This window comes from Oryzias melastigma, linkage group LG1 (assembly GCF_002922805.2).
Source record: "Oryzias melastigma strain HK-1 linkage group LG1, ASM292280v2, whole genome shotgun sequence".
Taxonomy (NCBI): domain Eukaryota; kingdom Metazoa; phylum Chordata; class Actinopteri; order Beloniformes; family Adrianichthyidae; genus Oryzias; species Oryzias melastigma.
Genome location: NC_050512.1, coordinates 13162102 through 13183941, shown reverse-complemented (window position 1 = coordinate 13183941; position 21840 = coordinate 13162102). Strand labels below are relative to the sequence as shown.

General features: G+C 39.2%; 1 protein-coding gene across 1 annotated transcript in view; it reads left to right on the top strand.

Annotated features, from left to right (window-relative positions):
- The window catches only part of dchs2 (dachsous cadherin-related 2), a 31242-nt gene extending 13613 nt beyond the window's left edge, over window positions 1–17629 (top strand). The window contains exons 10-20 of the mRNA XM_024259887.2: window positions 217–456; window positions 4908–5042; window positions 5988–6197; window positions 6343–7203; window positions 7289–7402; window positions 8270–8481; window positions 8555–8706; window positions 11017–11147; window positions 11225–11511; window positions 11691–11832; window positions 14529–17629. Coding sequence (XP_024115655.1) covers window positions 217–456; window positions 4908–5042; window positions 5988–6197; window positions 6343–7203; window positions 7289–7402; window positions 8270–8481; window positions 8555–8706; window positions 11017–11147; window positions 11225–11511; window positions 11691–11832; window positions 14529–17125 — 5081 coding nt within the window. The 3' untranslated portion in view covers window positions 17126–17629. The remainder of the gene's footprint in view (window positions 1–216; window positions 457–4907; window positions 5043–5987; window positions 6198–6342; window positions 7204–7288; window positions 7403–8269; window positions 8482–8554; window positions 8707–11016; window positions 11148–11224; window positions 11512–11690; window positions 11833–14528) is intronic.
- Window positions 17630–21840: the final 4211 nt, after the last annotated feature.

Here is a 21840-nt window from a genome sequence, read left to right as displayed (position 1 = left end):
CAACAAAATACAGGGGAATCTAAATCTCCAACTCATCATTTTGTATTGTGAAAATGAAAAAAATTACATTATAAGAGAAATAACTTTCCTTTCAACAAAAGCTGACATTGTTTGATCATTTTACTATACCTTTTTAGTTCATTAAATTGTATGTTTCTCTTTAAAACGCAACATCTTCTAAGTTTGGACCTTTTGTTTGTGATTTTCTTCTTGAAGGTCTCCTGTTTCTGTCCTCTCCTTTGGACTACGAGACTCAGCGAGTCCACCGCGTAACCGTCTGTGCTGTTGACCATGGCGCCCCCCAGCTCTCCTCCACTCAGACTCTGACGGTGAAGGTGGGGGACGTGAACGATCAGGCACCGGTCTTCAGTGACATTCTCTATGAGGCCAGTGTGGCAGAGAACAGAGACCCCGGAGAGCCAGTGGTTAGGGTGTCTGCAACTGATATAGACTCAGGTAACTAAAACCTACTTGTCTGCTACTTTTTCCTTCGTTTAGGCTTGAGTAAATATTGATACGCTGACACTTTTGTTTCCGTTTGTATTCCGAAAGCAGAATGAAAAAACAGTTTCGGTTCTCAGAGCTAAACACTAAAAAGAAGCTTGTATATTGAGAACATGATCTGATGCATGATTACCTTCATTTGCACCAATAATTCACCTTTTTGTTGTACAAGAGGACCATTGCTGTCTCGCCACAAGTTCTCAGCTTTTAGTAATCAGGGGTCTGCAGCCTTTAATGCTAAAAGAGTTATTTGGTTCAGTTTTTCACTCATCAGAACCCAGTGAGAGCCACAAATTCATATTTCATTAGAAAAAGAAACTGTATTTATGTATTTGTGGCCATGAAGTCATTCACTTACAAAATGGAGATTTTAAATATTTACTAATTTTACTCTTGTGGTATCAAATTAGCAGATTTACTTAATTACTTGAATATTTTCAATCATTATGGATGGATGGATGGACTGTAGATTAAACATTTTACCATCAGTTTGTTGAGTTATCTAACATGTTAAAAATCTGGATGAAAAACCTTAGATTTACCAAAAATACACCCCCGTTATTAATTGAAATTGTGTGTATTTTTCTTCAACCCCAAAGAGCCTCAGTGGAGAAATAAAATCACCCATTAAGGCTCTGGAGCCTCGGGTTACCGGCCCCTGACTTAAATCCACCAGATTTAGCTTTGCATGGATTTATAAAAGTGGGCAACAACGTGCTCCACAGTCATTTTGGGACATCTACATAGGGGCTCAAGCAAAACACAAGACCTTTAAACTTACCCCAACGACAAAGACACATGCACGTGTTTTTGGGGGACTTTTCTTGGAAATACCAGGAAAGTCATGATGGCAAACAAGACTGGAAAGGACATCATAGTTGGAGGAAGAGTACCTCTGGGTAATCCATAGCAAGAAGTTACTTTAGTAGGACAAAGCCTAGAAGAGGAGACACAGGTAATAAAAAAGAAGGGGTGCAATGTTTGAAAAACAGCTTTATAATCAAGTATCCTTTTGTGTTTTTTACAAAGGTTTGTTCCCAAATAACGTATTTAAGAAAATAATTCCCACAAAAGTCCCTGTTTCCTGGTCCCTTTGCTGAAAAACGGCCCCAAAGCATGATGTTTCCACCCCCATGCTTTACAGTGGGTGTGATGGTCTTTGGATGCAGCTCAACATTCTTTCTCCTCCAAACACAGCGAGTAGAGTTCTTACCAAAAAACTCTATTTTGGTTTCATCAGACTATAGGATATTCTCCCAATTCATTTCAGGATCATCCAAATGAAGAAATAAGCTGAATCTCAGTTATCATCTATAATTAAATCTGATCTGATTTTAAGGATTTCAAAGTGAGGATCCAGACTCCAGGGAAGAAGCTCTTTTCTGACTTTTTTACAGCATCAATTTGCTTTTAGCAACAGTGTTACTCGTTAATCTTGTTATTAATGTGACTGTTGAAGATGTGGACTTTTGTGTTTTTCTTTACTGTCGTTCAGCATGAAGGTCGTCCTCAACAGCAGTTAGTCCTCAGAACACCTAGATGGCAGCACTCGCCTGCGTTCCTGCAGCCTGACTGGCACAATCAATCGCCTTCAGTTGCACAGACAAGCTTTTAAACAATTTAATTTAATTCAAGTAAAGTGGAATTGTAAAATATAGTGGAAATTGTTTGAAAAATATATTTAAATGTTGACTTTTTTAACTGAAATCCTCAGCTGTTTTGTCAGTCAGACTCTCCCTCTGACCTCAACTCATAAATCAACACTTCAAAGCTGATTATTGTTCTACGTTGTACTGAGGCTCAGAAAATTCAATTTCGCCCTGCAATAAAGTACCTGTGAGACATTTCCAAAGTAGTTGAAGTGGAGGGGAATGTGGCAGAACGAACTGCACAGGAGAAGCAACATTCTCAGGAGTGAGAATTGTCCAAGAACAGCAAGCACGCTGCTCCTCTGGGAGAGGTGAACGGTCCTCACTCAGGATGATTGCCATAATCCAAACCATCTGTGCCAATAAGAGCGCTGTTTTCATCTGTCTCCTCGCATCGCCTCGTCTGGCAGCTCAGCCCGCCCTCCTGACAGTCTTATTTGATTATCATTTGGTCTACTTTCCACCACAAACTCTCCCCACAGATGACCATTGTTTTGTGTCTGCCGTGGATCCAGCTTTCTAGTTCTAGAGTGACTCAGGGCAGACGAGCAGCAAGACAGAAACCTTTGTGTTAGTCAGCACATCCTGGATTCTGCAGGATCGAGCAACTCTGCACGCTCTATCAGATTCTGTGTTCTCATCACAAGATGACTCATAGTTTTAGATTTTACTGGTCAGTTTTATGGGGAAATGTGATCACCGCCTCGAGCTGGTCGCATACACTTTTGTATTGTAAATGAATAAGAATACTGCAGTGATTTCCCTTAAAAGATCTCAGCTGGAGGTTGACTCATTTTATTGTGACAGAGTTCTCAATAAATGTAGAGCATAACAGACCAAAAACATATTTTTTTTTCATTCTGTGAAGAAAATGTGCTTTTAACAGTAAAAGTGGGAAAGACACGTTCTGGACTGAGCTGTCTTGCTGCTCTCTAAGACCAGAGTGAATGCACACTTAAAAAAAACATTTAAAAAAAACATTTTTTTAAATGCAGACACCAAAAAAAAAACCCTACAGTTAACATTTTTCAATAAATTTGGCATATCAAAGGGCTGCTTTAGCGAAACTCTTTCTAAAACTTTTTTAAAATTAACCTTTCATAAAACAATTTGAGTCAATTTTAACATATTTTAGTAAATGTATTGTTTTTCGACACTTTTATTCTTTTTTGGGCCCTGCACTGCTGATAATGAAACGAGAATGGTGCCCCAGTCAGTGTCTCCAGTAAGCTGAGGTTATTTAAAATGTGCAGCTGCTGACAACCAGAGGTAATCTGCACCACATGTCATGAGTAATGCAGTGAGGACTTGTGGTCGAGATGCTCACAAGTCATCTTTGCTGTCTTTGCATGCACTGGTGTATAGGGAGAAATCAGTTTGCGAACATGCAGCCATGACCAGGTTTCCACACCTTCACTGCTTTACTTCATCGCTCTTCATCTTTTTCTTTTTGGAAGTTGAGAGTTTCTCTGGTGGAAGCCATGTTTTCTGTCTGCATCATTGAACAAATCAACCTATTCAGCACATGTAAATGCACTTTTTTGTGTTTTTGTGCAGCCTTTTCTATGCCCATAAAATCTTAGCACGGTCACATGGTTATGAGGCATCTGTAGAAAACAGCTTTCACAGTAATACAGTCCAGCAGACAGCCTTTCAAAACTCACAGAGTGCCAAAAAAACATTCTCACACCTGTGTCTAGGTTGGACAGTTTTCACACTACACTTTCAGGAGCAGTCGTAAGTGGGCTAATGTCACACAGTTACAACAGAAGCCCACTTGGGGGCTTAAATTGAGCACAGATCAAAAAAAAAAAAATGGAGTGAAGACTATTATTTTAAAGTCCCACTCCAGTCATCTTTTAATCTCCTGTAAGTCCTCCCAGTGGTCTTTTAATTACAATTATGTCATTTATTTTACATAGTTTTTGCAGAACAACAGTAGTTCACTAGAAATATGCCTCTGATCTGTGTGTGGGACCTGCTTACATGCTCTCCCACTAGCTTACATCCCCTCAACCCTAAACTAACATTAGGAGTACAACAAAAATGGCGACTAATATTGGAGCTATCCGGCCTAACAGTTTTAAGTCAGATGCCAGCTCAGGTGAGGAATATAAAGATGAACATGGATCTAGTCGTCTACAAGTGGATGAATCAGAATAGAGCGGAGAAGGGAACTTGTGGCTTGCCGTAGAAGCCTGAACGTAACAAACTTTTTCCAACGTCCTTTCTTGATTTGCTCCTGATTGTCAACAATTTAAATAAAGAAATACTAAGCTAAATTTTCTTCACATATTTCCTCAATCAGGAGCATGTTTACATACCAAAAACCTACCAGTATTTTTCTTTGGAATGAGCCTTGAAATGTTCAACAAACTTTATTCATTTAATAATCATGGCAACAATTAAAAAATACATTTGATTAAGGGATTTTCTTGTGTGTTGACACTAGAAGTGTGTATCGACAAGCATATGGCGATACATATCCCGATACGTGTCTAACGATACGATACGATATATCCCAAGACTGTACCAGAACAATTTTGCACTTTTTTTAAGAGCATGAGAGCTGCCAAATAGCGGTAGGAGGTTTAGGTGGAAAACAAAAGAAAGACAAAGAAGGACACTCATAAATAATTACTAAAATATTGTCTTGTCAATACAAGTATCGCCAATTGAGTATCGTGATATATTGCCCTAGTCGATGTTTCCCTACACCCTCACTTGACGCTTGTCTTGTGTGTGTCCCTCCAGAGGAGAACGCTGTGGTGTGGTACAGTCTGCTACCCGGTCCCGGCTATGAGCTGTTCAGCATCAACCCGTACTCAGGTGTGATAACCACCAACTCCCGCCTGGACAGAGAACAGCAGTCACACTTTATGCTCAGAGGTAAAACACCTCACACAACGCAAACACTTAAAACATTATCCTGTTGCATTTCAGTCTCACAGTCCTTTCATTATGGGATGTTAGGAGGCCTCAAAGGACTTAATTGAATAATCATTTGCCTTTAGGAGGCAAACAAGTAGAATGTTAGGGGGAAAAAAAAGTCAAAACAGATTTAAAGTATGGGCTTCTGTCATCAACATGGATCTAAAAGACCGAATCAACCAGCTGGAGCTTTTGTAGATTTGAACAGAAGGTTTAGTCAAATAATACATTCAAGGAAGTGTCTCCTGCATTCTCAAATACAGACTTTCTTTCTCTCCCCCATATCCGTTTTTCTCTCTTTTCCTGCTTCACAGCCAAAGTCATAAAGACTTTAAGGTCTGCTTCTGCAGGAGGCCAGAATTATCCAGCAGGTTGATTTATGTGGAGCTTAAAGGTCTGAACAGTGTTATCCAGCCTCTGCCTCTCGCTCCGCTGCACCCTCCTCGCCCCCTCTGTCGTGTTTGATTACACACATTACACGCAGTGGTGGGCAGTGATTAAAAATACTTTCAGATGGTTTATCACAATATTTGTGCAGTCACCAGTATGACGAACAATTAAATCCAATAATAAAAAGTAATGACAGGAAAGCCCGGGCGTGCTGAAGTCATGCCAGAATCACAGAGGCCTTCTTGGAAACACTGAACTATGTGGCAACAGATTCAAATGCAGATGGATGGGGAAAGAAAGTTGAAAATGGGTGAAAAATTAATGTTGACGGTTTATTGATCTCTTTTTTTGTTTGTTTTAGAGTAGTTTTATTACCCATTTAGTATAACGTCAAAGTTAATAGACCTAACAGTTTCTCAATTTCACACGTTTTAGTTTTTTACATTATTCTGAAGCTGCAAAACAAGTCTGATTTTTTTAATTTTTTTTTTTATTTTAAACTCTCATCTCCAGTCCAGGCTCGGGACAGCGGCGCCCGCCCGCTTTCAGGTACGGCCACCGTTCTGTGCTCTGTTCTGGATGACAATGACAACCCACCAGTCTTCATGCAGTCGTCGTTCAGCATCCGCCTGCCTGAAAACCTTCCCCCTGGGGTCATCCACACAACTCAGGCCTTTGACCCAGACCAGGGAGAAAACGGCACCATCTACTACTCCTTATTAGGTAAGGAGCTCCTGTTGCTGCAGCATAAAGGTTTTGACCTTCTTTTAGGATCCTACACACCTAATGTGTTTGTTTAAAAGTTTTTATGATTTTAGGGATTATATTGAAATAAAAAAATGTAAATATATATATTTTACTGCTTTAGGTGAGGACTATGGAGGTTTGTTCACTGTTAACAGTCAAACTGGAGCCATCGGCAGCACTCGGGTTCTTGATCGGGAAGAAACAGAAAATTACACTCTCACAATAAAAGCCCTGGACTGTGGATCCATCCCACTGAGCTCCACCACCCAGCTCCAGCTGGTGCTGCTGGACCAGAACGACAACCCCCCCTCCTTCAGCTTTAGGAGCTACCACGCCTCTGTTGCGGAGGGTCTTTCTGCTGGAAGTGAGGTTCTGCGTGTCAGCGCCTTTGACCCAGACGAAGGCCCAAACGGGGATGTGACCTACTCCCTGACAGAGGACAGCAACCAGGGTGCCTTTTCCATTGACGCCTTCACCGGAGTGATCCGCACCACCAGGTCCCTGGACAGAGAGACCCGAGCTCAGTACACGCTCAGAGCGGTGGCCTCTGACGGCTGCTCTCAGGGGCCGCTGAGCTCTGTGGCGTCCGTGAGCATACAGGTGGAGGACATCAATGATAACACGCCCGTCTGCGATCAGAACCCCTTCGATGCGTGGGTATCCACGAGGACGCCGCCAAGTCAGATACTGACGACAGTGACGGCGACTGACGGAGATGAGGGGGAGAACGGGACCGTTCGGTTCAGGCTGTACGATGAGGAGAATCTGTTTGACATCAACAGCGAGTCTGGAGAGATCTCTCTGAGGAGGCGAGTGAGAGCAGGGTTCTCGGGGAGGAGGCTACAGGTTGTAGTTTCAGACAGAGGACATCCTGCTCTGACCTCCAACTGCCTGGTTCTGATCCATCTGAGAGGAGAGTATGAAGGACTGCAGTTCACAAACACGGTGTACAATGTTTCTGTGAAGGAGAACAGCAGAGCAGGTAGGATTTTCCTCTGCTAAGGCTTTACTTATGACTCATACTCAAGAAACTACAGCTGCTATTTTTTAAATTTCATTTCCTCAAGGGACTTGGATTGCAAAAGTGGAGGCCAGGGACCAAACAACCAATCAACAGAGAATCACATACTCCATATTCAGTGGCAATGAAAATCATATTTTCTCCATCAACCGTCACACAGGTGAGAACATGCAAACATTGTTTATCTGGCTGTTCATCCAATACATTCTCAGTATTCAAATATTTCTGAAATGGCCCTTAATGCATAAAACAATTTCTTCATTTGTTCTTTTTAATTTCCTGTGAAATTCTCTGGAAAAATACTATTATTTTTGGAGATTAAAAAAATTAATCCAAAAGACCTTGAATATCTTCTCTTTCAACTATTATCTAGAGCTCAAGATATAGTTTAATATGGTATACCCAAAATATCATCGGAAAATGCAAAGCACTTCAAAAACCATGACAATATTTCAGAGAAAAAAAGAATATAATTAAGAAAGTAAAGGAAAAGACAACAAATAAAACTATAGGCAGTAATCCGTGTCTTTATGTGTGTTGTATAAAACTGAGATTGAGATTAACTTTGATGCCTTGAACTTCAGGTTGGTGATAATTCCCCTTTGCAAATCTTTTGCCTCTTTTCCCGAGTTTAGTTTGTTGAATGTTGTCCCAAACACCAAACTGAAGCATTTTTTGTTGATCAAGTTGGCAGTCCGGGCTTTAAAAACATGTTTTCGGTCACATAAAAGCCCAATTCCTGTAGCAGTGCTCTCAGTTTATGGTCGGCAGTGCTGGCTGGGATTTTAGATGTTTTGTAAAAATGTGCAAACCTTGACTTTATCTGCATTTAATACTAGTTTCACTGTGAACCAAACTAAATCGTAGAATGAGCAGATGGTGAAAACGCTGTATTAAGAAAATGAAGTGATGTGCTTTATGAAGACACCCCCACCCCACAAGCCCCACCAGGACTAAAAAACGAGAAAACAATTGTTTGTATGAAGGATTTAAAAAAACTCCTCAGATATGTTTGTTTCTGCTTTAGGGGACATCCGTGTTCAGAAAGATAACTCCTTGGATTTTGAGGTGGACCCTCACATGCAGCTGGTGGTGCTGGCCGACAGCGGGCTGCAGACGGCTCACTGTAGAGTCTCCGTCACGCTGCTGGACATCAACGACAACGCACCGCTGTTTGAACACAACAGCTATAGAACTGCTGTTTGGGAGGGGCAAGTGCTCAACACCTACATCATGCAGGTAGTAAATATAAGACTTTAAAAAATGGATTTATTATTGTGAGTCTGTGACTCATTTCCTCGGTTGTGAACAGGTGTTTGCATCAGACGCAGACAGTGGTGTGAATGGACAGATCGAATATTCCATCCTGTCGGGGAACAATAATCAGGCCTTCATTTTGGACTCTGTGGGAGGCATCCTTGCTACTAATGTTGCTCTGGATCGTGAGATCACCTCTTCGTACAAGTAAGTATGTTTAGTATGGAGTGAGACGTAGTTAGATTAGTTCAGTGGACTTGTGGTAGAGTGTCTGCCCTGAGACTTGAAGGTCCAATTACCATAAATAATAACTAAAGCAGCAAACTTCAAAGATACTTTAGAAACCAAAACCATGTTTATTTTAGGTGTATAATTGGGCTTTTTAATGTGGGAGTTGTTGAAGGATTGCTCCTTTCTGAAACCTCCCTCTAGTGGTCTTTGGTGGAACTGCAACATGTGGAACTTCCCAGAACGTGGGAGTTTAGTCAGATTGCAACAAAAATGCATGAAAGAATTGTGTGTTTTATGATAGAAAGCCACAAAGCATCTTTGTTCCAGAGCCAACATTTAGTGTAAACCATCTTTGGCCACATTATTCTTGCTAATGGGTCAGTAAAGGGCCACTTTCTACATAAATCAGTTTCTAACACGCAGATACGTCTGAATAGATGACATGAAAGGTTAAGCAGTAGTCGCAGTCCTCAGAGAGCGACTGGGCCTCACCACAACATTAACAAGTAACAGTTTGGGATGCTGACTTGAAATCCCCTTCACCCGTGAATGAGATGAATGTATTGATCCTGATGAGCGGCTGGCATTAATCTGTGCTGATCCCTCTAATGTTCAGCAGATGCTGCAGATGCACAGGCGTGGAATAATTTACATTTAGTTTTGGGTGGCTACATTTCTTCTGTGAAGGCCGTTCAGCTGATGAGTGCCTCAGTTCCTTTGAGGTTCAGTGAGCCGTGGCATAGTGCAGACATGTGAGACAGATTTCTTTTTCTGGTCCTCCTTTAGCCCCAGACTGCACAAGGGATTCATGTCAGCCCTCTTGAGAAATGAGCTGCGGTCAGCAAGGTCCAAAACCATTTTTGTTTTGTGTTTAAGTTGGTGAAACAAACTCAAAGAGCTAGGTTACTAGTTAAGCTGTTAGATTATTCTCTTTCTTTACTTTGTAAAACTAAATTAACAAAAAATAAATAAAGGATTATTTTTTTTATTTTTTATTTATTTATTTATTTATTTTTTTTACTTTCTGTCTTTCTGTTATTCATGTTACTGTGGAAAGCACTTTGAGATGCTTGAAAGCAGGTAAAGCGCTATATAAATAAAGTTGAATTTGAATTTGAATTTGAATTATATTTAAATAAACACATTGTTGTAACTTCAAAATAACTTAAAAAAATGTTTTAACTAAAATTAAAACTAAATTGACAAAGTAAAACAGTGACAGAAAGCAATGATTGAATGGGTGTATCTCAGATTAAAAATACCTATTTCCCCAAAAAGTTGCAATAACAGAGAATAAATAAAATAAATCAAAATTTTTTCAGGCTGCTTTTAAATTCAGACAAACACGGAACTCAGTTTAAACTAGTGAGAAAATAACAAAAAACTGCATGTGTACTTTTTTTTTTTACTCCACACTCTTAAAAAGACAGCATTGTTCAAAACAGTATTGTTTTTACTGTACTATAGTAAGCAAATCTAACAAAGAAGAAAAACAATTAGTTTTCTAGTCCTTTTACTATAAAAAAGGCTCTTTCACCTTTTCTTCATCCGTATTTTTTAGTTTTGCTTCAATCCACGTTTGCACTTGTGCTTGTTTTTCTCTCCTACATTGGTCTACGTCTGCTCTTGGGTTGTTCATTTTGTCCTTCTGCATTCACAACATAGTAAACCTAGGTTCACCTGTTGTGCACATTTAGATACTATCAGATGGAGAAGAGTTTTCTTGATCAACACCAGCGGTTAGGTGTGGACCAAGCTGCCTTAAGTTTCCAAATAATGCAGACTGTCTGGAGAAGTTACCTCCAGAGTGTGAAAAAAATTAGAATTTATGCCTTATCCGAGGTAAAAATATGTAAATGTTACATACATCTATTCATTTTCTGAACCCACTGAATCCCCTTTGGCATCACTGGGCTGCTGGAGCCTATCCCAACAACTTTTGAGCAAAGGAAGGCAGGGTACACCCTAAACATGTCATCAGTCTGTTGCAGTAATACACACTCTCATGCATACGTAGTGGCAATTTAGAGTACCAATTAACCGTGGGAGGAACCTGGAGTCCCCAGATAAAACCCACACATGCACATGGAGAACATCCAACCTCCACACAGAAAGGTCTTCGCTGGGATTTGAACCAGGGCCTTCTAGCTGTGAGGCTAACCGCTGTTCCATCGTGCGCCCTAAGTCTCCCTGATAATGTTTAATATTATTGCTTCACCTATTTTAGGTAACTAACAAACAACAGTGCAGCCATTTTGATTACCTTTTTATTTGTTTACATTACAGGCTGGTTCTGCAGGCTTCAGACAAAGGAACTCCTCCCCTCAGCAGCACCACCACCATTAGGGTCCAAGTGGTGGACGTCAACGACAACAGCCCCGTCATCCCAGCCATGGATCCTGCAGTCATCGCTGAGAGTCAGTCTAATTACCTGACGTTGGATCATTTACTGTCTTGAAAGCAAAAACTTGTGACACACTTACTCTCTCCATAGATCTGCCTGCAGGGAGCGTGGTCACAAAGGTGGTCGCGAACGACGTTGACCTGAATTCAGCTATAACCTACAGCTTCTCAGCGAACAGCAGCAGTAGCGCTCCATTTGCTATCGACCGCTACACCGGGCTCATCACCCTGAGCCAAGCTCTGGACTATGAGGTGCAGACAGAGTACACTTTAAAAGTATGGGCGTCTGACTCCATCCACCACACCTCTGGAGAGGTCAAAGTTCAAGTGCTTGATGTGAATGACAACGCTCCGGTCTTCACACAGGTTTCATACCAGGTATAACATATGGATTAGCAGAAACATATATCATTTCTGTTTGATGAAACTTTAGTTTTTTCAAATTATGTATGAATGAAAATAACAGTATTGTGGATGTTAATAGTACAGGAGTTGTGACGTAACCCTTAAAGCATATTAACATGCTTAAAAATTGCCTCTGGTTGTGTCTTTTCAAGGTGGAAATGTCAGAACTGGCCTCAGCAGAGACCTTTGTTCTGACAGTGTCAGCCACCGACCGAGATTCTGGACTCAACGGAAAGATCACCTACAGACTTCTATCATCCCCCTCGCAAGGCTTTTACGTGCAGCCAGACACAGGTACTGAACTGTCTGATACATTTACAAACCTGTACCAGACCCGATGAAAGACAGCTGTTAAAAATATTTGCTTATGGCAGAAGTGACAGTATTTTGCATGCTTTAGTTTAGTCAAAATAAGAAGATATTCAGAAGTGACTAAAACAGAGCTTCAGAGAAGCCTTGACCTCACTCTTACCCCACACTTTAAAGCCCAAAAGCCTGAAAAAGAAGATAACTCCTGCTGAGCTGAAACCAAACCAGCTCTACTCAGCATGTCATTTTCACTCAAAATGTCTTCATAGTCTTTTATCATCTCTGAGTTTCAAATTCAATATAAAAGAGAAAATTGTCTGCACCCTCTATTACTGGAAATTATGTGAATGCTTTCTCAAAAAAAATCTTTGTCTGCAATCCAAAAAGGTAATATTTGATTTTCTGTGAAGTGGTCTCCTCTCCTTCTCTGTGCTGAAATGCATGTGGTCATCATATCCACCAGCTTAAGTGGCAGTGAAGTGGAATGAGAAACGGGACTGTCAAAGTCTTTGATGTCACCCAACAAGTAAATTGCTCCTTCAGTCCACACATGGAGTCCATTCAGGAAGTATTGCACAGCACACCATGATGAACTGTAACATTTAACAAGCACAAAGATTACCATTTTACGCATGTCACACGTGGATACTTTCTATTTGGTAATTGTAGGATTAGCACGATAGATCGTTTATTTTTAGAAGAGTATTGATATGAAGCATTCACTTAAGTTGGTTTGAGTAAATAAATAATAACTTTTTTTGTTATATTGTACTGTTATATCAACCCACTGTAGCTTTTACAATAGAAACTTCAACACAACTTTAAACTTTTTATTTTGTAAGAAGTGTTTCAAGTCCCACTTCTACCATATTTGTATCAACAGTTGGCCCGGAAGTAACCCTACTATGATATCCCATCAACACTGTTTACACTCTCTGGATACACTGGATTAGACTCATTGAACCCCCTGGGAATAAAACCTTGGTTCCCCATGTGCCATTCTGCCACGAAGCCTGCTGAGCCCTCCAGCCGCTTGACCAGAATACACGAATTATATTACAATACCCAATTAAAAAAAAAAGCTTTAATTTTCCATTTTACAGTTCCTACACTTCTTTGCTGTTCATAATTGTTTACTCTTTAATGGGGATATATTTGGATTTATGACCTGATCAAAAGTACTTTTAGTTTAACTAAGTCGTTCTAGACCAGGGGTCACCAACCTTTTTCAAAGTGAGGGCTACTTTATTGGTACTGAGTCATACAAAGGGCTACCATTTTGAATTAACAAATTTTGCTTAGTTATAGTTAGTTATACATTATTGATAATGAATAATTATACTACTCTATGTAAAGACACTGATTTCTCACCATAATTAACAATGACAACAGTCTAGGAAACAGATATCAATATTCAGCTCTTTATTAATCTCAGTAATTGTTACATTTTCAGATGATCACTTACATCACATTTCATGGGAAAAATGTCCAATTTTCACTGTTTTACTATGTTAATCAATTATGTAATGTTAAAGAAAAATCGACTTACACATTTTTAAACAAATCTTGCCACATTTTGAGGTAATGACCCATTCTGCAGCGTTTTTTAACTAAATTAATTATCTTTGAACTAGAGTAGGTCAGAGGTCATCTAAATTTATCTAAAGTTCATCTATCATCAACATTTTTTTAAGATTTTTCTTTTATGAATCTGTGTAAATACAAGTGTCATTTAAAAAAATAGCAACAGAAAAAAAAAATAATTTTAGATGCAGCTCACAAGTGAGTCGTGCTAATTTTAGAAGAGACCTGAGGGCACCTTGTGGGGTCCTTGAGGGCAACCAGGTGCCCACGGGCACCACGTTGGTGAGCCCTGTTCTAGAGTGATACATCACTCCCCTCAAAATTCCCCAGCATGACCATGTACTCCTAGTACTTTTGTTTGCAGAGATTGTCCCGATGATATAGTCTAAAAATGTTTTGAGAAATTCTATTTACTGTAAATACGTTACTGCAGCAGAACCTTCTGTTACTGTCATTAAAGCTGATAAATGAGTTAAGAAGTTCCACCAAGCTAAGAGGAAGTACATACATCATCTGAATGAAGTTTAATGAGCCACACATCCAAACCATCATGTCTAAGTTCTAGTTATAGTGTAACTGACCCTCTTATTCATTTTGTTTTACACTTAGAAAATTCATCATGAGCTGATGAAGAGCTTGCTATGTAGATCAGAGACAGTGCGAGAGAAAGTGAAACTATTCTACTCTTTTGTTCTGCTGCCGTCTGTAACTGTCACCACAGGAAGTTTCCACATTTGTGAAATTTGTTGTGAAAGTCCCAGATCTGAAAACAAAGAGTTCAAAGCACAGGAAGTGATGCTATCTGATCATTATGAGGTAATCGTCACACACTCCTGCTCTCGCCTCTTACCTAAGCTAGCAGCACATAAAGACACAGAAAATAATAAAACAGGCCAAGTTTGGGAAATGAATGTTAAAAGTAGATAAGTAATGTCTCATTAGAAATAAGATTTATTTTAAATAACTTGATACTTGGTTTTTCCATGTTTAAGAAATTAATACTAACCAAACAAGTTAGAAAAAGTGAAATTGTAAATGTTTTTGTACAAAAGAACAATTAACGTTTGATTTACTCTTGTGAATATTCTATTTTTCAGGTTCTGTTTTTACAAGCAAGCCCTTAAAGGCCCTCACAAATAACAATCCGATCCTTCTGGTTGAGGCAAGAGATGGCGGGGATCCTGTTCGCTCCACAGTCACTTCCATTGATGTGCTGATCCAGGACTCCAATGACCATGAGCCTCTCTTTCATCAGGACGTCTACACACTCACTCTGCCAGAAGACACATCCACGGACACTACCCTCCTCACTTTGTCTGCAGAGGACAAAGACTGGAGCCAAGAGAATACACACTTGGACTATGCCATCACGGGGGGAAACGAAGAGAAACGATTTTGTTTGGAGGTGAAAATGGCAGCTCTTGAAAATGAGATGAAAAATGTTGGAAAGCTCGTCCTGTGTAGTCCTTTGGATCGTGAAACAACGGAGAGCTATGAGCTAACAGTGAGCGTTTCCGACCGAGGGATACCTCCATTGAACAGCTCGGCTGTTGTCCGGGTAACGGTGACAGACTGCAATGACAACAGCCCTATCTTTTCCAGCACAGAGTACCACGTCCAGGTGAGCGAAAACAGTCAGATAGGTACCAGTCTGCTGCAGGTCAGTGCTCAGGACCCCGACCTGGGAATCAATGGCTTGGTGCGGTATGATATCATTGCTGGAGACAATAAAGGTCACCTAAAACTTGACCCTTACACTGGCCTTTTGGTGGTCAACCACTTACTTGACTATGAACAAGACCCAAAATACATCCTAACTATCAGAGCATCTGACGGAGGTGAAGAGACTGAAAACCATAAAGTATCTTTTGCAGTTGTTTTCGTCACAGTATCAGATGAAAATGATAATACTCCATACTTCACGTTCCCTGCAGTCAACTGCTCGGTTCTGGAGAACCTTCCAGCATTTACTCACACGTGTTCCGTTCTTGCTGTTGACAATGACTCGGGTCCCTATGGCCAGCTCACATACTCTGTTGTCTCCCCCTGCTTCATGGGCTATAGCATTGGAAACCCAGAGAAGAAGGAAGCCTTTGCTATTGATCCGCTCACTGGTGACATCCACACCAGACAGACCTTTGATTATGAACGAGAAAATGAGTACTGCTTTGTGGTGGAGGCCAGAGACAAAGGCGACAAAACAGCCACAACTAGAGTGCAGGTGTTCATCAAGGGAGTGGATGAGTTCAGTCCCGTCTTTACCCAAAAGAAATACCACTTCCTCCTGCAAGAACATATAAAAACTGGAGAAACTGTTGGTTTTGTGATGGCCATGGACCAAGATGGAGGTGTGGATGGGCTGGTGGAGTACTCGCTTGTCAATTCCTCACCTTTTTTCTCAATCAACAAAACCATTGGTGCCATTTATGTGTCAGGTCCAGTCTATCGTAGAAGAGGAAGCCATGGCGGTGAGGATGTGGTTGAGTTGGTGGTCTCTGCAGGTAGCCCCAGACCGGGCTCCAGGACTACAACCTGCCTGGTGTATGTCAATATCTCCAGTTCAGCAGAGGCCCTCTACGGCATGCCTCTCAATGCGCATGTGCTCACTTTGAGTATCCCACTTGCAATATTTTTCCTTGTGCTCGCTATCCTTGTCTGCTTGACTGTCAGATACAAAATTAAAGAGACCAAAAACCGAAAGGTGGACGGTTTGGCTGCCCAGCTCAGACATGGTTCGATCAGTGAATCTGACAGCCAAACACAGAGCGTGATATCCCTGCAGGATGTGACTCAGTCTAACATCTTGGTCTCAAAGAGGGAAGTTTCAAACCTTTACTGTCAGTCGGACTCGAGTGGCCGTGGATCAGCAGAAGGAGAGACTGCTGAGGACCAGGAAATCAAGTGGATCAATGAGTTTCCTTGCCGTAAAAGAGATGAGACAGCCACACAGGCCACCGGGATTCAAAAGAATTCCCTACCTGCAGATAATCTTTCCAGCCACTCCATTGATGTTGGGCCAGAACACATTTTATCCATTAATAAATGTTTGTGTATTGGTGTGGAAAGCACAGAAAGCCTCTACCATTTCAAGGAGGAAGGAGGAGGTGAGGGACTACTTCCTGTAGTCCTTAAGGTGAAAGATTTGGAAGAGAACATGGGGACAAAAGGGTATGCCCCTTTTTCTCAAGCCTTAGCTCCTGCAGATTCGTTATCTTCACTAGTGTGCCTTGAAGAGCAGCTGCAGGGCAGCTACTACTGGGACCACCTGTTGGACTGGGAACCGTGCTTCCAAAACCTGGCCTCTGTTTTCACAGACATAGGCATGCTTCCTGATGAGGAGCTTCAAGGAGGGCGAGAGGACTTAGCAGCAGAGTCCAGCTGCCTCATGTATCCACCTCCTCTGATAACAAGAGTGGCTCAGCCTGGCATTCGAACTGTTCCCCCCCGGAAGCCAGGGCGAGTCCCTAGCCTAAGTAGGAAGTCCTCTTTCCCCAAATATGCTTATTCGCCTTTGGGCAGAAACACAGGACTCACTCCATCAGCCATGACTCCAACCTTCTCGCCGTCACTGTCATCCCTTACTGTAAGAACCCCCAATACCTCTCCAGTTGTTTCGGACACTGGGGTAGGGGGCATCAGAGTCGACTCAGGGCCTCACACTGTCAGCCTTTTAGAGTCCGAAATTCATGTTTGAAGAAACATTTTGTATATTCAGTTTCTACTTAAAAGTTTGACCTGGTTTATCAAATGATTTTTTTCGTTGGTTACATTTTAAAACATGCTTATAATCATCACGTTGCTTCTATGTTGCTTTTTGGCATCAGACTAATAAATTCATTATATTTATGTATTTATGAGGAGCGTGTAAAAAATACAGAATTACAAGACAATAATAATTTGATTTATTAACTCATATTGGGAATTTTTGAAGCAGTTTTTGGAATAAGCCTGGAGTCCATCTGCATTATAGTTTTGCAATGTAACATTACGGAAAAACATGTTTTAGCCATAGGTTAACTGCAGAATGCATCGTTGTAAACACATTTATGTTTTCTGAAAATGAAACACTTTGTTATTGCATTTGGTTCTAAAAGGACACTTTTTTTATGGTTTAATGAAGTCACAAAAGGACAGCAGCATTGTTCTGTGGTCATGCCTGTCTTCCTGGAATTGTAATAAATGAGTTATGTTTTGAATATTTCTCTTTTAGCTTTCCTGTTATTTCATATTTGTTGGCTATTAGATCTGCTTTATAAGTGATTCAATTTGAACTTTTGTAATATGATACAAGCAAAGGGTTTGATGGAAAAGTATAACAAAGAGAGAACTTCTGGTAGGCTTTATGGACTGCACAAAATCAAAGGTTGGGGAAGATTACATTTTTATTTAAAGTGAACAACACAAATAATCTCCTTAAAAATAATGTATATAGTTTGTAACTCGACTTCTGTTATTCTGCATGCTCATACATTTGCACCCTTCACTGTGTGTATTGGCAAGAATCTGGCGATACGATACTTATTGCAATATGATACATATCGCGGTATATCCCAAGACTGTACCAGAACAATTTTCCCTTTTTTTTAAAAAAAGAGCATGACTTAGAAAAAAACTAAGTACTAAGTACTACAAGTCTCATAACAACAAAAACCGTGAGGCTGACCGAACCAATGAGACTGAACATTTAACACAAGCTGGTTCTCGTGAGATCTTGTTGTTCTGGTGCGGTTTGGAACGGCTTAAAGTGTGCAGTGCTGCCAACTAGTGGTTGGGGGTTTAGGTTAAAAACTAATGTAAGCTGCTGAAGGACGCTCACAAATAATTAATTAAATCATGTCTTGTCACCATTTTGAATCGATACAAGTATCGCCAAATGAAATATTGTAATATATCACAGAATCAATTTTTCCAGACACCCTTACTTCACACCCACAACCTAACATTTACCAATATTGGAGCTATCCAGCTGTATAGTTTTGAGTCTTAGTCAGCTCATGCAAGGAAAATAAAGAAGTACATGGATCTAGTCATATACAAGTGGATGCATCAGAAAAGGGTGGAGCTGGGAGCTTGTGACCCACCTAGCATATCTTCTACATCACAAATATAATCTTTTCAAACTGTTTTTTGCTACCTGCTCCTGAATTACTACGATTTAAATGGGTAAATACTCAGAAATGCAATTTTAAGCTTAATTTTCTTTACACATGTCCTCTGTTGTCAAAAAAGAGCCACAAGAACATGTTAAAAACACAAAAATAAATGTAAAAAGTTATTTTCTAAAATAAGTATGCCTGGTTGAAAACACTACTGGTTTTTTTTAATACCACTGGGAGATTAAGAGCAAGTTGTTGGTTCATTTGATCCAAGTATTTCAATATTTCTTGTGTCTTTGCACAACCCAACAACATGAAAACATTTTACTGTGTTTGAAAAAAAAAGAAGTGTGTTTTTGCTTTTTTAATTCATCTGTTATGAAGGATCTGTGTTTGCAGGCATCCCTTTCATCTCTTCTGGCATTAGTCAGACTGCTTGATTCGGGTCTTTGTGATTGAAGTGTGGGTGAGCTGCCTCCTCCGTCTGTTCAATGTAATGCAATCACTTTCGCCTCCTATCTGGCACAAAGCGCTGCAGCAAATCAGAGATTTTGCCTTCATTTTTAGAGATCAAACAATTCTGCCTGAGGGGTTCCTCAATTCAAATCCCTAAACCCTCCTGTGTTTAGAGATTTAAATATAAAAATAAAGCAGTGATTTAATTTTAGCATCATATCGAAAGACTCAATCCTTAACTTCTGGATAATGAGCTGTAAATGCATTTTTCCATATGTGATTTAGTCTTTGTAGATTTGTCCTTTTGTTTTCCAGAACAGTATTCTGAACTTCAAAGATTTTTTGAACCCTTCCAAGGAAAGAAAAGAAATTTAAAGTGATTAAATATGGCTCCACTTGGTCTGCTGTAAGTCCAAATGTGCTGCCTTCTGGAAAACATGAAGCAGGGGAGCTGAAAAGTGAAGTCCTCTATCTGATGGTTTCATGAAAGACAGTAAACAACCAGACTTTGAACCATATATTCAGTGGGCTCTGCATTAAGTCACTTATAGATAGGAAATGGCCTCAGTTTGGTCTGGGGTTTTGATAAGTTCTACAGTGTGGGGGGCAGAACCACAATGACAGAAAACACTTCATGTCCTATCAGGTGAACTAACCAAACAGACTTTTCTAAAAGCAGACCTAAAAATATCCAGAATAAAGTCTATTTATTGATTAATTACTGCTGTCATTCCAGTGAATTTCATCTGTTAGACCTCACTTGACACAGAAGTTGCAAAAGTGTAATTTCATTTTTCTACATTAAATGTTTAATATGTTTTACATCATAATAAGCACCTATGTATAATATTCAATATATCATCAACTCATGCAGTGATAACCATAAAATGCTACATTTATTCAAAAAGAAAATCAGTAGAACTTGAAAAAAAAAATAGTGTATTTGTCCTAATAAGAACTCTTATGAAACATTTGATGCACAACTATCTGAATCACCAGGTTATGACCTGCTATGAAAAACAGTAATTTTGTATCTTTTTCTTTAAAAACTGTTTATTTATCTCCAATGAGTTTCTTATTTCATAAGAATATTTTTTGCATTAATTGTATATTTATGTTCCATTCTATTTGAATAACGTGTCATTCTTTTTGCCAAAAAAATCATTCACTAATATTTTACACATCAGAGTATTTGGACAACAAAGAAAAAATGACAAAAAGCGAATTAAAGTATAAATCAAATGTATTTTAACACCTAAACATGCATTGACAATTTGCACATTTATGTTGTTGTTTATTTTATTGAGATTGTTCATTTGGGCTTCATTTTTTCTACATGTGTACTGTGGCCCTGAAGTGAAAATCACATCAGTCAACACAAAAACATTTTAAGGATCAAAGTGATAAATAAAAAAGCTAAGCAAATATTTAAAAAATAGCATTACATTGTAGAAAACAAAACGAAATTCCCAAAATCAAACTATGAAAAATAAAAATAAAATAATAAATTGGAAAATAAAAGTAATTTCCAGACAACAGAATTAAATGTTACAAAACTAAACAGGGAAGGTTGATGAAATGATGGACTAATGTCATCATCCAGTCAGTGGTGTCCCATAGTATCTATCTTTTCAGTTTTAATTTCTCTAAATAACTTTTGCTTTCCAAAATGTTTTTTTCTTTTTCACAGAAATCTAAATACTATCTTCCTTTCTCAGAAATTATTACTTTTTTGATGAAAGTATTTTCAATAAAACAAACAAGTATCAAAGAAAACTATCTTGACATTAGTAACACTTTGGTTCTAAAATTAGTAACTTATTTTTCCATTAGGATTTCAATGTAAATAGTCCACTGGGTGTTTAAGAAGGAGTAAGGTAATGTTGCTCAGCTCTGGGTGACTCCTTATGACCTGAAAGACGTGGAGATTCTGCTGACAACCACTTGGAATAATGAGGTTTGAGTAAGCCCACTGTCATCAGCATGCAGTCTGCCCATATTTCAAAGAAATCTGAATCTATTTTTTACTATCATATTGTCAACAAACTAAGAAGATAGATGCTTTTTTTTTCCAAACAGACGAGTGAAGACTGAAGAAGTTAATTTTGCAGCAAAAAGACTGATTTTAAATGTCAGGAAAATTGGGATCAACAGACAGTTTTTAACCAGTTCTGTCTGAGACATCCTAAAGGAGTCAAGAACTAACATCAAAAATACCTTTTTTTATATACGCTGTGTATATAGTTTTGTAAAAAATATTTAACATTTTTTTTAGGATAATTGAGTAATATATATATATTTTATTATTATGCTTTTTTTTGCGTCTGTGACCTATACCGAGGAGCAACTTATAGTCTGCAAAATAAGGTAAGTGAAACATCAGTAAAAAAAAATGTAAAAAGTAAAAGCATAGCTATAACAAAAGATCTGTAAGTTCTGTTCATTTTACTGTAAAAAAGAAAATAACTTTTAAATGTGATGAAAAAAATATATACATTCAATGCAGAATTTAAAAAAATAACCCCATTCAACCCCTTTTTAGTGGAAGAAAAGCCTCTGTGTTTATTCAGCCCAGTCTTCTGCATTCACATGGGCTGCTGCTGTCATCTTATATACTTAATGTGTGTAAAACGTATAAATATAGATAACAGCATCTAACTCAAACTAAGTTATGAGATCTACACAATCCTTTCTTGTCAGATGTATTTTATTTCTAAAAAGTCCTGACCCATGTTGTCCAGTACAAAAGGAAGAAACATCTGATGGTTAAGCCTGAGAGCCAATTGGAAGAGACTTTGAGGCAAATAAAATACAGCTGGTTTGCAATCTCTGCTTGGGTTTTATATTTACCTCTGCT